General features: G+C 46.8%; 2 protein-coding genes across 2 annotated transcripts in view; one reads left to right on the top strand and one right to left on the bottom strand.

The window, feature by feature from the left end:
• Positions 1 to 203: 203 nt before the first annotated feature.
• On the bottom strand, positions 204 to 4648 carry Samd10 (sterile alpha motif domain containing 10). The gene is made up of 5 exons (XM_050151078.1): positions 4431 to 4648; positions 2919 to 3100; positions 2663 to 2834; positions 2155 to 2295; positions 204 to 2042 (listed from the first exon to the last, which is right to left on the bottom strand). The coding sequence occupies exons 1-5, from the start codon at positions 4519 to 4521 to the stop codon at positions 2020 to 2022; spliced, it is 609 nt and encodes a 202-aa protein (XP_050007035.1). The 5' UTR covers positions 4522 to 4648; the 3' UTR covers positions 204 to 2019.
• Positions 4649 to 6315: 1667 nt separating this feature from the next.
• The window catches only part of Prpf6 (pre-mRNA processing factor 6), a 54974-nt gene continuing 44310 nt past the window's right edge, over positions 6316 to 16979 (top strand). The window contains exons 1-3 of the mRNA XM_050151077.1: positions 6316 to 6503; positions 8823 to 8991; positions 16469 to 16587. Coding sequence (XP_050007034.1) covers positions 6433 to 6503; positions 8823 to 8991; positions 16469 to 16587 — 359 coding nt within the window. The 5' untranslated portion in view covers positions 6316 to 6432. The remainder of the gene's footprint in view (positions 6504 to 8822; positions 8992 to 16468; positions 16588 to 16979) is intronic.

Genomic DNA, 16979 nt, shown 5'->3' with positions numbered 1-16979 from the left:
TTCAGGATGTGTGCTTCATGTGTTATGTATGTCAGGGCTGTCAGGCCTGGCTGAAAAGTGAGCCCCAACAGATGACAGTGTTAAATTCCTAAACCTGTAGTGATATTTTATATGGGGGAGGGGGGGAAGAGTCTTTTTAGATGTGACTGAAGTTCTTGAGATCTGTCTGGATTACCCAAGTGGACCCTAAATTTAAAGGGGATATGTAAGAGTCTGAAGAGAGTGATCACAGAAATAGATTAGTGATGCAGCTTGAGCCCAGGAATATCAGACAAATACAATAGATAAGGATTCTTCTCTACTTTTAGAGGACCCCTGTTTCTGTGCTGGGAATCAAAGCTAGGCCTGGGTCACAAACCATGTCCAAGCTTCACTCTCAGACCATGAACCAACATGAACCCACTGTTACATCAGCTCCAGAGAGCCTCATTCCATGTACCCAGGCTATGGTGTCCCCAACTGGGGTAACATCCACCTCTACGCTAAGAGGTGTCCTGGAGTTACCAGGTAGGTCTCCAGAATGTAACACTACTGCCCTCTAGTGGTTCTATCTATAGGCATTGTCCTAGACACCCCTTTGCGCCTCAGAGATCCAACACCTGGTGGCATTTCAGAACCAGATTTATTTCTGATTTTTTTTTTTTTTTGGTCATAGTATAAAAAGGTGACCAAAAAACCAAAGAAGACAGGACAGGAGCATAGGGTAGAAAAGACAGAGGAGAGAGAAAGGGGGCAGAGAGAGAGAGAGAGAGAGAGAGAGAGAGAGAGAGAGAGAGAGAGAGAGCGCGCTCTGGTTGCAGGAACAAGGACTGGGGAATTCTAAAAGCAGGCAGACAAAACAAGGTGGCCCTCCCATGGGTGGAAGGCGTACAGGATGGGAGATGCCAGGTCAGTGGCCTAAATTAACAATAATGAGCAACCTTGAATTGAGGCCAGCTTCTGGCACACAGAGGGGACTGGAGGCCAAGCCTCAACTGTCCCTGAGATTTTAGGGTCCCTGGGAGAGTTAGCAGATGGCAGACTGAGAGGGAGCTGCCAGGGACATCCTTGCTATCCCTCTTCCCTGGCAGCTCTACCGCCCAAATACTCAAGGAAGAGTTGTTCAGGTGTCTGGTGACACCTGAGAGGAACAGCCCTCCATAATTTTCTTGGAAAAATTATACAGGTTTTCTTGGGAAAGCTGTAGAGAGGTGTGCGTGTATGTACACACGTTTCTTCAAGGTGGTCTCTAAGAGCCAGAGAATAGGGAAGATGCTTAAAAGCAAGACTTCTTCAAAGGTAAGGTTGAGAACATTGCTGAACTGGCGGGCTACGCATGGAACCACCTGTACAGCACTGGAATCTGTGCTGTACCACACACTGACTTTGGAGCTTGAGCATCTTGGACCTCTCTCAACTTCAGTTCTCATGAGTGGATAGGACATGCTGAAATCTCATAGTCACCGAGTGACACACATGGCATCCTACCTAGCTGGGCTGGTGACCATCCCTGTGGACAACAGGTTGGGCCTGCTGTACTCTGAGAGGGTTAGGGAAGGAATACACCTGAAAAGAGAGTCAAGAAAACTTGTCCTGCTGTGTGGCTGACCTGGACGTGCCTGGGGAAAACACTTTAAGGGGAGGACTCAGGACTCAGAGGGTGGGGGATGGTCACATGTTGGGGGGAGCATAAATAAAACAGACTCCCTGGGAGTCTGGGGACATTCAAACCCCACGCTTGCTCCAGGCAGCTGCCCTGTTTGCTGCCAGCAGCACCAGGGGGTGGACCTGGGCTTGGATTCCAGAAGAAGGGTCTTCAAGCAGGCAGCAACCACCCACCCAGCCAGAGGACAGAAACTATAGTGCCTCTCCAGAAGAACCTGGAGCTGGCAGTCCTGTCCCCTCCCTGTTCACTGGGCTAAGTTGAGCCACTAGGGTATCTTGCAGGATCCAAAGGGGCTGTAGGGCCAGCTCTGCCTCATCCTTGGCTGTGGGCTCTGGTCACAGTGTTGGGGTCTGGGGTCCAAGACTAGGCAGCAGCTAGGACATGTTTCCGAAGGAAGCTGTGGGATGGATAGGAGGGAGAGTTGGATTTCTGGTAACACCCCAGGATGGTCCTTACCAGATGCCCCCAGCCACCCTTCTATGGTCAGAATAGTCATCCTACACCCTCACCTTGGCTGAGCAGCTGCAGGCTCCGCCCCTCCTCGCGCACTTGCAGGTGGAGCACCTGCTGTAGCACCTCCTGCCTCTGGGCCTCTTGGGTCAACCCCATTCTCTGTAGTTTATCTGCATTCAGTCTAAGCAGAGCTCGGCCTAGGGAGAAAGAAGGAAGAAGGCAGTGAGGCAAACAGAGGCTAGGCAGACAGGCCACTTGATAGATTCTCCATCAAGATAAAACAAAACACCGAAGACTAAGAAAGCAGAGCAGATATTCAGGGGTTCTTAAAGGGAGAAAGGCAGAGAGAAAAACAAGACTGATCAAAAGATAGAGGCCAATCAAAGAAGCATTAAAAACAGAGCAGAGAGAGTGGGAGAGGCAGAGAGACACACACACAACAGAGGCACAGAAAAGGGGCTGATTCAGAGGATACAGGTGGAGACAAAGCGGACCAAGTGAGGTGGAGGCTCTCTCTCTCTCTCTCAAGCACCCTGGTCCTCCCTAACCCATGACCCACCATACCAGTGATGGCATGCTGGGAGAATGCCTCGACATAGACGAGGTAGTTGTGAGGACAATGCTTCTTGAGCCACTTGCAAACATCCTGCTGGCTCCACAAGACCACTGGCCTCGTCAGGCCACCCAGGGAAGGGCTTGTATGGTACAAGCCATAGTGATCAGAGTATAGCCGGGCCTGCAGGTGGGGAGGAAAGGTCAGCAGAATGAAGGTGATCAAAATTGAGAGCAAGGGCTAAGATTAGGTGAGGTAGGTAGGTACCTGGGGGATCTCTGAGCCCGGCTGTTGAAGGAGCTTGATTGGCCTGCTGCTGGATGCCCTCTGGCTACGGGAGTCATGCCAGGTGAGGCTGGTGCCTGGTGTCCGAGGCAGGTAGCAGGGTATGTTCTCAGCCGACACTGTGTGCTCTAGGAGGGTCTGGCAGAAGCTGAAATGGGCAGTGGCTGTATGCAGGGATTCCTAGTCAGAGTGGTCAGGGGTAGGCTCCTCTCCTGTGAGCCATCTTCCTGACAAGTAAATCTTTTCTCTACCAATGAATGGGTAATTTCTCCTCTGGGGCAATCTCAAGCCCCTGAGGCGGAAGAAAATGTGCAAGAGTTGTCTTCAAGACTTCTTTCAGAAGATAAAGTGGACATGCCTTTACCTTTATCAGCTGATAGCTCACTCTGCCTCTAAGGGTGCTTCGATTAGAGGATGCACTTCCCAAGCCAGGGGAGCCGTCAGGGTTGCCCTGACTTGCTTTGCCCTTGTCTTGCTTAGGCTGACACATAAGCCTCCCACAAGTCATTCAGGACCAGGGTGTATACACACATTTTGTCTTCAACAGTCACTAACTATGACTCACTGACAACAAAGTTTGAACTTTGGGGAAAGTTCCTGACAACAGGAACTTGCCAGACACATACTTGATTTCTCTTCCACGTGGCTCCTGCATAGCCTACCCCAGAACAACGAGTGTGAATGCCAGCTGGGACTAGACTGGTCAGCACAGATGTACCGAGGACCTTCTTCCCCACTAATTCATTGCATTTGTTAATGAGTTTTAGTCATTTATAGGAATTACTACTGACATGAGTCTGGGGACGACCAATGTCTGGATTCCTAAGGCTTGCCCAGGTCTTGGTGCACAGAAAGCACCCATAAACACTTTATATGGACAGATGACTCTATGTGGTAACTGCAAGCCAATAGAAGAAAGAAGGCGGGCTTAAGAAGCGTGTGGCCACCACTCTGAGGCAGCCTGTAGTACTGTAAGACTTATTCTAAGGGAGCAAAGTCCAGGGAATAATAGGCTTTGTAGTCTGAGGGCTTTTCAGGGCCTTCCCTGGACTAGGGCTAGAATGCATCTCATAAGGGAAACCAGTCTAACGTCAGCCACAGCCAGTCGCACCTGTCAGGGCTGCCCAGGCCCCGCCTCTTTTCCTCTCTGCCCTGGGTCAGGGTCTGTTTTCCCCAATATCAACCTCTGAATTATATGCCTCTCTGCCCCAACGTTAGGGTTTGGGGAGGGTTTTCTCTGTGTGAAGTAAAGGGTGATCAGAGCGTGGTGTCAGCTTTGTGAAGAAGCTCCTGCCAGTCATCGCCACCCCAAGCCAGGGCCTGAGACTGACCGCAGCCCTTCTGCCCCCCTAATGTTGGACAAAGACTTTCCCGTGGTGGCCGCCCCCGTAAACCCTCTGAGTCCAGCCCCAGTGCTCTTCTTGGGCCCCGTACCCCTCCCGCTCCTACCCAACCGCCCACGATATTCCTGCTCCTGGGTGCATCCCAGCTCACCGTCCACATCCGGGCGCTCCCCGAAGCCTGTACGCATAGCCCCGGCGCGAGCTCGCGGGGGGCTCAGCTTTGACCTCAGCTCGGTGAACATGGAGCCCGCCAGTACGCGGCTCGGGTACACGCCCCTCGCGGAGTACTAGGCGGCCAATGCGGCCGATGGGCAACGCGCACAGCGTCCCCACCCGCTGGAGCCGGCCGAGCCCGAGCCGGTCTCTGGGGCCCGGGAGTCTGCGCGGCAAAGCACCTGCCGCCCAGCCCTGGGCGCAAGGCGCGCTCCGGGAGCTCGGAGGTGTATCGGCGGCGCGCGGGGCTGCGAATGCTGAGGGTGTCCGCCAGGGCAAAAGGCGTCCTTGCGCACCTGGGTACGACTCCACGGACAAGCCTCTTCTGCAGTGTACTGGAGGGTCTTTGTAGTTGGCAAGCGAGGAACTGTCGGTCCCCCTCGGTGTGGTAACGGTGGGGGCCCTCACCACACCTGTGGCCTTTTACTTACCGTGTCCAGCCCAGGACCGGATCAATCTCTCCCCAACACCCGTGTGTCCTTATTCATCCCTTTCGAAAATTTTATGAACATTTTGCCCGAATGTATACGTCTGTGCACCATGCACATACCTGGTGCCCAGAAGCATACATAGGTTCCCTGCCACTGGGGTTATGGTCAGCTGTGAGCTGCCATGTGGGTGAACCCTCTGCCAAAAAAATTAAAATAAAATAAAAAAGAGAAGTGCTCTTAATCACTGGATTGTATCTCCAGCCCCATTTGCTCATTCTTTACTGGAGCATTCTCTTTTCTTAGACCCACTTCCCAGAGACACTAGCTGACTCGCCTGCGGGCCATTTTGCTTTGAACCCCAAGCAGTACTACGCCTCTCTGTTGAGCCCCTAAATCAGGCTCAGTTCCCAGGGGTTCAGTGTTCGGAGTCAATCCTGTTCCTAAGAACTTGAGGCAAGAATGGTTGGGTCAGTACCCCACTAAAAGGCATTTGACGCAGAAATCTGGTTGCCTGGTCCAGCATAGCGTGTAGGCCACAGCAACTTGCAGTTTTTTCTGTCTGCCCCTAGAGCCTGATGCTCTCCCCAGGTGTGGGTGGTGTAAGAAAAGTAGGGCAAAGAGGCAGATTCTATTTCAACAGGTTGAGGCTGCTTTATTCAGACACTGAGGGGCCCCAACCATTGCACCGGATTAAAGAGGCCGGGGCAGACAGACACACACACACATTTAGTAGCTACCAGGAAGTTACAGCTATTTTTGGGATTTAACTGGGGGCAGGGTTGTTTTCCAAACCCCTGGCAAACTGCTTCTGCAGGTAGAGCCCACTGTCCCTGTATCTAGGCAATTCTTTATAGCTTGGGGTTATTGCCCAGAACAGTCTGACCTGAGGCTATTATTACCCAACAGGAGGGACTGACATTGTCTTGCAGGTAGAGTTGCACAGAGGCAGAAAATATCTGTGTAGAGTACAGTGGTGCGCGTCCACTCAGGTCACTGGGCACACAATCACTCCCAAGCTTGTGACGCTGGCCCGCAGTCTCTCGACGGTCGGTGGCCCCACAGTACAGCCAGACAAGTCGGAAGTCCTGGTTACGTTCGCTCAATTAGTCTTCTAAGGCCAGGCGGGTTCGTGGTCCAGCCTGCACCGGGACGTTCCTGAGCATTTATGTTAAATGTTGGGCTCAGGCCGCGTACCGTTCCTGGCACTGCAACTGAACGCGTGACCCTTGGGCCCGCCTACACGGCCCTCTGCGCTGAGAGTTAGTGCCTTGCGCGCGCACGCGTGCTCGTCTTCCCACAGCAAACCCACCCGACCGCCACGACCGGAAATGCCTTGCAAACCCACATCTTTGACTTCCGCTGAGGCTCTGAGTGGGCGGGGCTTGTCTCGCCCTCACTCTCTACTTCCGGGGCGCGGGCGACGTAGTGCTTGCATCTCTTCCAGCTGCGACACCGGGAGGATTCTGTGCCTTTTGCCGCGTACCTGCTCCTTGGCTCAACAACACCACCATGAACAAGAAGAAAAAGCCTTTCCTGGGCATGCCCGCGCCCCTCGGCTACGTACCTGGGCTGGGCCGGGGGTAAGGCAGTGGGCGGAACTTGTACCAGGACGGGTGGTAGCTCGCGTTAGGCCTATTGAGAACTATACTAGTGACCACTAGGGCTACGGAGAGAGACCAGCATCTCAAAACAAAACAAACAACAACAACAACAATAACAACAAAAAAGTGCCTGGGAGGCAGGGCGCAGTGGGGGTGGTGGGGGTATTTAGTATCTTTGAGTTAGAGACCAGTCTGATCTACTTAGCAATTCTCAAGATAGCTAGGTCTACCTTGCGAGTTCCGAGACAGCCAGGGTTACTTGAAACCTTGTCTCAAAACAAAAACAAAATTAACGTTCTTCGCCACATAGTCCGGTATAATGCCTGCCAGACACAGTGGCCTTTTTTGTCAGAATAAGCGGGTCCATGAGGTCTAACTGCCACCCTGAGATGTGACTCATATTTCAGGGATTACGCAGGAGTTTGAGCCTCAGTGTTTTGGTGTTCGAAGTAATATGCATGAAGCAAGTTGGCTGTAAGGAGCACTTAGTCTGCTGTGTATAGTAGGAGAGTGCTACCCCTTTATTCCTAAGCATCTTTTTCCTTTAGGACGTGTGGCCTATAGGTCACCTGTTAAAATTCTCATCTCTCGGAACCAGGATGGCCTATGCCTACCAACCAAAGGGCATTGGGTGAATGAATAGCGTTTGTCCTACTCCTTTATTTATGCATTTGATTAGATGTAAGTCTCTCTTGGTAATAGTATTTAGAAGGGGAGTGTTCACACCCGTCGTCAGATGACCTGAATTCCCTAGAAGTGGTTTGTTGTTTGTATAAATAAGCACACAAAGAGGAACAGAAATCAAGAGATACCCAGCAGTGTAGCATTTTAGTCAGGTTTACAAAGAGGATTTTGAAGTGTCAGATTTGGGAGAAGTAAAGAAAAGTGGAATTTGTGCCACGGGGTGGTGGTGCACGCCTTTAATCCCAGCACAGAGCAAGTTTGAGGATTGTCAAGGCTATACAGAGAAACCCTGTCTCAAAAAACAAACAGAAAGTCGAATAAAAAGGCAAGTATGTAGCTGTTGAGTTTGCTCAGTGGGTAAAGGCTCTGTCAAGCCTGAGTTTGATCCCCAGAATCCACATGGTAAAAGGGGCAAACTGATTCTCTGATGTTGATGTTGTCGTCTGACCTCTACACCCGTGCCAGGTCACACACACTAAATAAATAAATAACAAAAAGTTTTAAAAGGCAGCTGGAGGTGTAGCCAGGTGTACCATGCCACAGCCCTGGGTTGATTCCAGCGCCTTGCTCAACATCTTTAATAAAGATAGAAGGGAGTAGACTGAGGTGGCTCAGCAGTTAGAACACTTGCTACTTTTGTAGAGGACTTGAGTTCCATTGCCAGCACCCGCATTACGTGACTCACAGCTTGTAACTCTAGTTCCAAAGGCTCTGGTAACTTCTTCTGACTTCCACAGGCACCTGCATGCATGTGGTGTGTATAAACACACAGTTTCACACACATACACATAAGTAAAAATAAATTCAAGAGGAAAAGATCAGTTTCAGTGAGGCCAGAAAAGAAAGGAATCCAGAATAGTGGGGTTGACCTCAAGAAGAACGGAGCTCCCATAGTTTATCAGCTACTTTTTATTTTTAATCTTTGTTTGGTTTGGTTTTTCAAGAAAGGGCTTCTTTATGTACCCTTGGCTGTCCTGGAACTTGCTCTATAGATCAAGCTGTCCTCGAACTCACAGAGATCTGCCTGCCTCTGTCTCCCAAGTGCTGATATTAAAGGTGTGCACCACCACCTGGCTGTGCTATATTGAGGGCTGAAGCGGAGTAGATTGGGGGCAGGGATGTTAAACAGATTTCTGGCTGTGGCAGGAGTTGTGGTCTTGAGCAATTTGGGTATGCACAGGATGGAGAGAACTCAAAAGGGAGAAAGATGATTGTGTAGTGTCTCTTACGGAATGGCTGTTAAATGGCTGATCATCCTGGAACAGCTGCAGAGTGCATAAAAGGAAACTCAGTTTGGGCCTGGATGAAAGTGGAGAGGTCGTGCTCAACAGGCAATTGGAAATGCGAGGTCAGAACTGGAGAGGAGGGACTTCTGAAGGCCTGGGCAGTGATGTGGAGGAGAAATGGAGACACCTTGGGGTGAAGGAAGCTTTCTCTTACCTACTCATTGTCGGTTAAAAGCAAACAAAGAAGACCAGTATTGGATAAGCACTTCCTTAGTACTAGAATCTTTGGAGGCTCCCAGAAGCGTGAGAAGTGACGCCACTAAACAGTGATCAGAAGGAAGCATAGGATCAGGTCACTCAAATAATGATGTCTTTGGGCTCCCTTCAGTGCCACTGGCTTCACCACTCGGTCAGATATTGGGCCTGCCCGGGATGCAAACGATCCTGTGGATGATCGCCATGCCCCACCAGGGAAGAGAACTGTGGGGGACCAGATGAAGAAAAACCAGGCAGCTGACGATGATGATGAGGATCTGAATGATACCAACTATGATGAGGTGATTTTTTTTTTTTTGAATGGCTTTTAAACCAACCAACCTTCCTTCCTTCCTTCCTTCCTGCCTGCCTGCCTGCCTGCCTGCCTGCGTTTTCTGAGATGATTTATTTGTGTAGCCTGGGCTGACCTAGAACTCTCTGTAGCCCAGTTCTGGTCTTGAACTCACAGAGGTCTATCTGCTCTACTTCCTGAGTGCTAGCATCACCTCCTGTCTGTTTCTGTTATCTTTAAGTTATATGTATGAGATTGTATCTGTGTACATGATTGCATGTGCCTGAACCTTCTGACCTGGGTGCCAGGAACTGAATTAGGATCCTCTGATAGAATAGCGTGTTTGTTTTCCCCCTCCCCGCATTTCTCGAGATGAGTTTCTCTGTGTAACAGCAAAGGGAGTAGGTTAACCAAATTTAAGGTGTATGAAAAACTCTTATGGAGACCCAATACCTTGTAAGCTAATTAAAGACTATAACTTTTGTTTATTGTTTCCAGACAGGGTTTCTCTGTGTAACTGTCCTGGCTCTCCTGAACTCGCTTTGCAGACCAGGTTGGCCGCAAACTCAGAGATCTGCCTGCCGATGCCTCTCAAGTGCTGAGATTAAAGCCATGTGCCACTGTGCCCAGCAGCAGTATGTATTCTTAACTGCCGATCTGTTGCTCTAATCCTCAAAGAAATAGTTTAAATTTTTTTAGAATATCTTTTATTTATTATTTGACAACTGCACATGTGTATACAATCTATTTCGATAACTGCTCCAGAGCCACCCCAGCCTAGTGCTTCTCAACAGGTCTCCCTCCCATTTTCGTGTTCTCTCTCTTTTTTGGTAACACGTGACGTCCAGTTAGTGCTTCCTGTTGGAAGACTGGCTGATCTTGCTAGCTTTATCTTGTGCAGGTAGCAACAGGTGCTGTGGCTGTGCTACACCTAGAGGACAGCATTTCACAGCATCCTTCCTATTCCCTGCTCCTAAATTCTTCCTAATTAATGCCCTTCCGTGCTCTTAGGGGAATGATGTAGATGTCCTGTTTTAGGTATGAGCACTTACTGCAGTTTTTTCTTTGCACGTTGACCATTTGTTAGTTTCTTCATTAACTGTTATCCACTGCCGAAAGATTTTATGGTAAAGGTTGTGAGCAGCACTGATGTATGGTGAACATAAGTAGAAGGCAGTTTATATATCCATTAGCAAAGCAGTAGAGGTAGGCTCCTTCCTGGGGCCTGTGACCTCCCAAGCCATAGGCTTTTCTGCAGGTTTACAGACCCAGGCATGAATTTATTCCAGTAGAGCAGGCCTCAAGCATTTGACTCTATTGCAACCATGGGTACATCTTGCTTGGAGGGCCTATATTGTAGCTTTCAAAGTTAACTTCTGGGTAATGCTATTGATGACATTCCTCCCTCAGTGGCCTGCATAGCCCCTTCAGGCACTATGAAATCTAGTCAGCGGAAGGAAGTTTCAGGTTCCAATTTGACTGGAATTTTCTATGTGTTGCAAAAAACCACATGGTGGCTTAGAACCATCTGTAATGAGGTCTGGTGCCCTCTTCTGGCCTGCAGGCATATACACAGACAGAATATTGTATACATAATAAATAAATATTAAAAAAAATAAAAATGCTTTTAAAAAAAATTTATGGTCTTCATTTGAGAGGCAGAGGCAGGTGGATCTCTGAGTTCGAGGCCAGCCTGGTCTACAGAGCAAGTTCCAGGACAGCCAGGGTTACCCAGAGAAACCCTGTCTTGAAAAAATAAACAAAAATTACAGTCTTTAATTAGCTTACAAAGTAGTGGGTTTCCACTAGACTTTTTCACACACCTTTACTTTTTGGTTAACCAACCCCCTACACCTCCTCTCCCTTTTCCCCACACCCACATTCCCAATTAAATCTTTAAATTCTAATATTATCTGTGTTCATATTGTATTTAAATACTTTACACATATAAATACAACTTTAAAACTTCCACAATCAGCCAGGTGGTAGTGGTGCACGCCTTTAGTCCCAGCACTTGGGAGGCAGAGGCAAAATCTCTGTGAGTTTGAGGCTAGCCTGGTCTCAAGAGCTAGTTCTAGGACAGGCTCCAAAGCTACAGAGAAACCCTGTCTCACTCTCCTCCCCCAAAAAGTTCTACAACTTTTAAAAACTCCCAACACTCTTAATTGTGAGTTCTGTAAAATCAAAAACAAGTTATGTATTTTTTTTTTTTTTAAATTCCAAGAAAGACACAATCAGATTACAGTAAAACAAAAGCCTAGCAGCGTATACCCATTTTCTGTAGTTCAGTATCCAGCATCTGGGATCACTCATGATCTTCTGGGCTCCAAAAGGCTCGGGCAGTTCCACCTCTCCAGTTTACCAGGTGTGGCACACATAGCTTGTCTAGTTGGCTCAGGCTGGCTCTACGTCACACCTGCCACTATGCTTGGTGGTCGTCTCTCCTGGCATTTTCTTCTTCAGGGTTCCTCACCCTATCACATAGTGTATTTTGTAGCAACAAAACCAATACCGTCTTACACGTTACCAGGTTTGGCTGTCAGCCTGAGATGCAGCCTTAGCTCCCTCTGGATCACAGTTTCTGAGTGCTGACAATACTTCCCAGAAGATCTCACCTTGGTGATGCTGGTAACAACTGATTTTCTTCAGGCCCAGCTGATGAGCAGCATCTATTGACCCAGTGAAGATAGAAAGACCTTCACAGAATAATACATTATATACTGTGAACATTCTTTATAGGGTCCTTGTTTTCCTCTGAGATTTCAAAATCCCATGTCTGCATTTCTCTCAGCACTGTTCATCTCCCAGATTAAGCTCTGAGCGTATGACTTTTCCAGTCCGAAGTCCCACACATTTCTATAATCTTTCACCTAAACAACATGATCAGGTCCATTGCAGCAACAGCTCTGCTCCCCCCCTTTTTTTTAAAAGTTTTTTTTTTTAATGCATTTAATGTATATGAGTGCTCTATTTGCATGTATGCCTGCATGACAGGAAATCCCATTGTAGATGGTTGTGAGCCACCATGTGGTTGCTGTGAATTGAATCAGGACCTCTAGAAGAGCAGCCAGCGCTCTTAACTGCTGAGCCATCTCTTCAGGCCACCCCCCCCCCCACTTTCCTAAAACATTTACTTATTTATTTATCTGTCTGTCTGTCTATCTATCTATCTATCTACCTACCTACCTACCTACCTACCTACCTACCTACCTACCTACCTATCTATTTATTATGTGCACAGTGTTCTGCTTGGATGTATGCCTGCAGGCCAGAAGAGGGCACCAGATCTCATTATAGTTGGTTGTGAGCTACCATGTGTTTGCTGGGAGTTGAACTTAGGACCTCTGAGCCATCTCTCCAGTCCCCCATACCTATTTCTCATCTAGTTTGCTTTCTGTTGCTGTGATGAGCAACATGAGGAAAGGTTTTATTTTATTTTTGTTTTGTGAGACAGGGTTTCTCTGTGTAGCCCTGGCTATCCTGGAATTCACTCTAGACCAGGCTGGCCTAGAACTCAGAGATATACCTGCTTCTGCCTCCCAAGTGCTGGGATCAAAGGCATGGGCCTCCAGGCTGAACAGGAAAGGTTTTATTTGGCTTATACTTCCATGTAACAATCCATTATTGGGGGAAATCAAGGCAGTACTCACTGACTTTTTCACCTAGCTTTTTATATAGCCCATGCCCATCTGCTTAGGAATGACGAGGTCCACAGCGGTGGGGCTCTCCTTATCAATTAGCAACTAAGAAAACGCCTTAGCTGGGCCTGGTGCACCCCTTTAATTCTCACACAGCTTTGTGAGTTCAAGGCCAGCTGGTCTACACGGCAAGTTCTAGGCCAGCAAGGCTGCGTAATGAGTCCCTGGCTCACAAAGAAAAAAGAAAATGCCTTATAGACCAGTCTGATTCTTCAGTTAGGTTTCATCTATGGTGATTCTAGGTTTGTGTTAAGTTGACAACTGACTCTAATCATGACAGCCATGCCTGGCTGAAAGATAAGGATTTAGTTTTATTCTTCTACATGAAGTCCAGTTCTACTATAACGTTTGTTTAAGATCTCCTTTTCACAGTGTGATTTTGGCATCTTTGTAAAAAATCAGGTATCTGTGTGTACTGATAGGAAATTGAGACCATTCATATTCAGAGTTCTTGTAATTCCAGCACTCAGGAGGCAGAAACAGGTAGGTCTCTGTGAGTTCAAGGCTAGCCTATTCTGCAGTGTGAGTTCTAGGACAGTCAAGGCTACACAGAGAGACCCCGTCTCAAAAAAGCAAAAATAAATAAGTATAAAATAAAAATATTCAGAGTCCTTATAAATGGTGTGTATGGATTCCTGTCATTTTATTAATTTTTGTAGTATGTTTGTTTTCTCTTCCTCTCTTGCTTAACTATAAATAACAAAAAGTCTTTTCTTTCTTGTGGCCTCATGGGCAATCTAACTGGGCAATGTATAAACAAAAACAAAACCACCATGAGACAGAAACGCAAATTAAATCAGAAAATAAGAAGTAAAAAGAATACTTATAATACTTGTAGAAGGCATTGCTGGCACAGCTGTGCTCTTAATTGAAAGGTTAAGTTCTGGACGAGATAAACTTTAACTTCTACAGGAAGGAGCTAACCAGCTTCCACAAGGAGGAGGGCTCAGGTTCATTTTTCATCTTTAGCAGTATGAGAGAGAGAGAGCAGAAAAAACACAAAACTCTGCACTACTTTTGTCTCTTTTGTAAGGAGATACACTTGTAGGTTCAGAACACTACATGTTGGTGTTTTTCCTGGATGTTCCTCTGTAACAGGAGGAGAGGGCCCCTTGTTCTATTCCAGCTGCCCAGCTAGCTTACACCCAAAATAACCACACAGAAACTGTATTAATTAAATCACTGCCTGGCCCATTATCTCTAGCCTCTTATTGGCTAACTCACATCTTGATTTGACCCATTTCTAATAATCTGTGTTCACCACAAGGTCGTGGCTTACTGGGAAAGATTCAGCATGTCTGACCTGGCAGCTCCATAGCGGTTCTCTGCTTTCTTCTTCCCAGAATTCAGTTCTGTCTTCTCCGCCTACCTAAGTTCTGCTCTATCACCAGGCTCAAAGCAGTTTCTTTTTTTTTTTTTTAAATATTTATTTATTTATTATGTATACAATATTCTTTCTGCGTTATGCCTGAAGGCCAGAAGAGGGCACCAGACCTCATTACAGATGGTTGTGAGCCACCACGTGGTTACTGGGAATTGAACTCAGGACCTTTGGAAGAGCAGGCAATGCTCTTAACCTCTGAGCCATCACTCCAGCCCTCAAAGAGGTTTCTTTACTAACCAATGAAAGCAACACACAAACAGAAGGACTTCCTACACCATTCATCAGTGTAGATGCTGATGCTCACTTTATTGTTGAATTTTGTTGCTTGGTACAGGCAACTGAGATTTTTTTTTTTAAAGATATTACTTATTTATTACTTATTTATTATGTATACAACATTCTGCCTCCATGTATGCCTGCAGGCCAGAAGAGGGTGCCAGATCTCACTACAGATGGTTGTAAGCCACCATGTGGTTGCTGGGAATTGAACTCAGGTCCTCTGGAAGAACAGTCAATGCTCTTAACCTCTGAGCCATCTCTCCAGCCCGGCAACTGAGATCTTTCAAGGGACTTTTTTTCTTCAAGACAGGGTTTTGTTGTAGTTGTCAAGCCTGTCCAGGTTGACCTCGAACTCAGAGATCCGCCTGCCTCTGCTGGGATTAAAGGTATGAGCCACCACCACCCAGCTTCAAGAGTTTTTTTTAAATATTTATTTATTTATTATGTATACAATATTCTGTCTGCATGTATGTCTGCAGGCCAGAAGAGGGCACCAGACCTCACTACAGATGGTTGTGAGCCACCATGTGGTTGCCGGGAATTGAACTCAGGACCTTTGGAAGAGCAGGCAATGCTCTTAACCACTGAGCCATCTCTCCAGCCCCCCAAGAGTTTTTTTTTATCTAAGTGTCTAAGGAACATCTTTCCTTTGAGAAAAAATGTTTTGTAGAATGTTAATTTTGAAATGATTTAAAATTTGCAGGAACTTGGAAAAATAGTATCATAAAATTTGGGAAAGGAGCTAAAGAGATGGCCCAGGAGTTTAGAGGGCTTGCTGCTCTTCCAGAGGACATCAGTTTGCTCACAGTGCTTGTAACTCCATTTCCAGGGGATCCAGTGTTTTCTTCTGACCTCTGTGGTCCTGCAAACGTGTATGCAGACATCATACACACACACACACACACACACACACACACACACACACGTAAATAAAAATAAAATAAGGCAGTTGTTGTGATGTATGCCTTTAATCTCAGTATTTAGTAGGCAGGGGCAGGTGGGTCTCTGTGAATTTGAGGCCAGCCTGGTCTACATAATGTATTCCAGGCCTGTCAGGGATGCGTAGTGAGATCCTGTCTCAAGATAAATAAAATAAAATATCGAGAATAAATGAAAAGATTACTAGGCATACTAGCCTGTGCCTTTAATTCCTGCACTTAGAAGGCAGAGGCAGGTGGATCTCTTATGGGTTCAAGACTAGTCTGTTCTACAAAGCAAGTTCCAGGCCAGCCAGAGCTACATAGTGAGACCCTGTCTTCAGAAAAAAAAGTTCTTCTATGCTCACTCAGTTTTGTTGCATCTTACACAATTTTAGTAAATTATAGAAACCTTTTAATTAATATTGGCACTATATTAACTAAACTACAGGTTTTATTTCAATTTTACAGTATTTCTATAAATATATCTTCTGTCGTAGAACCTGGTCTAGGATTTCCCAATGTATTTTGTCTTTTTTGTGCTGGTTATTTTAACTGTCATTTGACATAATTTGGAATCACCTGGGAGAGAGTCTCAATAAGGAAATGCTCAGGAACAGGCTGGCCTGTGGGCATGCCTGTTGGGGTTTGTCTTGATTATTGTTTGAGGTGGGCAAACACATCCTGAATGTAGGTGGCACCATTCCATGGGCTGAGCCCTGAATTGTATAAGGGTGAAGAAAGCTACCTGAGCGGAAGCAAGTGAGGGTGTGTTTATTTTCTGCCCTTGACTGTGGATGTCTGTGTTCAGCTCTCTCAAAGCCTCTCCTGCCATGATTTTCCTGCAGTGATGGACTGTAACCTGGGGTCCAAAGTCAGATAAACCCTTTCCTCCTTAACTTGTTTTTTTGTTTCACCACAGTGTTATGTGTTGTGTAGCCTTGGCTGTCCTGGAACTTATTCTATAGACCATGCTGTCTTTGAACTGGAGATCTACCTGCCTCTGCCTCTCAAGTGCTGGGATTAAATGTGTGTGCTTCCACTGCCCAGCTCCTAAATTATTTTTTAGCCAGGGCATTTTATCACAGCAACAGAAAAGAGCTATAATGGTTAGTTTCTTCCAGCTGGAATAGCTCCTCTGGATATGAGCGTTCTGCTTTCTGTGCTGGTGGGAAAGCTGACCCTTTATTTGTGTTGTTTGGTTCTTAGTTTAATGGCTATGCTGGGAGCCTCTTCTCAAGTGGGCCTTACGAGAAAGATGATGAGGAAGCAGATGCTATTTATGCAGCTCTGGATAAAAGGATGGATGAAAGAAGAAAAGAAAGAAGGTACGTTATTTCATACTATGCTTAGCCAACTTCCAGACAAGATACATTTCTTTTTGTTGTATTTTATTTTGGACTAGGAAGAAAATTGTAAAACTTGTCTATATGTCTACTTGACTTCAGAGGCTATGTGGGCCTTGATCTGTAACACCTGTTCCTGCATAGCTGGGTATTTCCAGAATAGCCTCAAGGCTTAGACTAAAGCTGCCACAAAGGGAACAGAATTTTGGGTATTGCTTTGTCTATGATCAGGGACAGGGTCTCATTGTGAAAGCTTGACTGGCCTAGAGCTCACAGAGATCTGTCTGCTTCTGCCATCTTAGTGTGTGCACCACCGCGTCTACTTGGGTCACCCTTTTTTGGGGAAGGATGGAGAGGATTAAACCTGGGATCTT

Source organism: Alexandromys fortis, unplaced genomic scaffold (assembly GCF_014885135.2).
Source record: "Alexandromys fortis isolate MF-2015 unplaced genomic scaffold, M_Fortis_MF-2015_v1.1 scaffold_27, whole genome shotgun sequence".
NCBI lineage: Eukaryota > Metazoa > Chordata > Mammalia > Rodentia > Cricetidae > Alexandromys > Alexandromys fortis.
Note: the sequence above shows the minus strand (reverse complement) of the source record. Positions and strands in the feature narration are given on the sequence as shown.

Bases quoted from the DNA above. Each gene is read 5' to 3' on its own strand.
- Samd10 (XM_050151078.1), bottom strand. From the start codon at position 4,521: ATGTTCACCGAGCTGAGGTCAAAGCTGAGCCCCCCGCGAGCTCGCGCC. The intron at 2,835-2,918 runs GTACCTACCTAC...CCCCACCTGCAG, and splicing joins CGGGCTCAGAGATCCCCCAG to GCCCGGCTATACTCTGATCA. The intron at 2,043-2,154 runs GTGAGGGTGTAG...TCCATCCCACAG, and splicing joins CCTGCAGCTGCTCAGCCAAG to CTTCCTTCGGAAACATGTCC.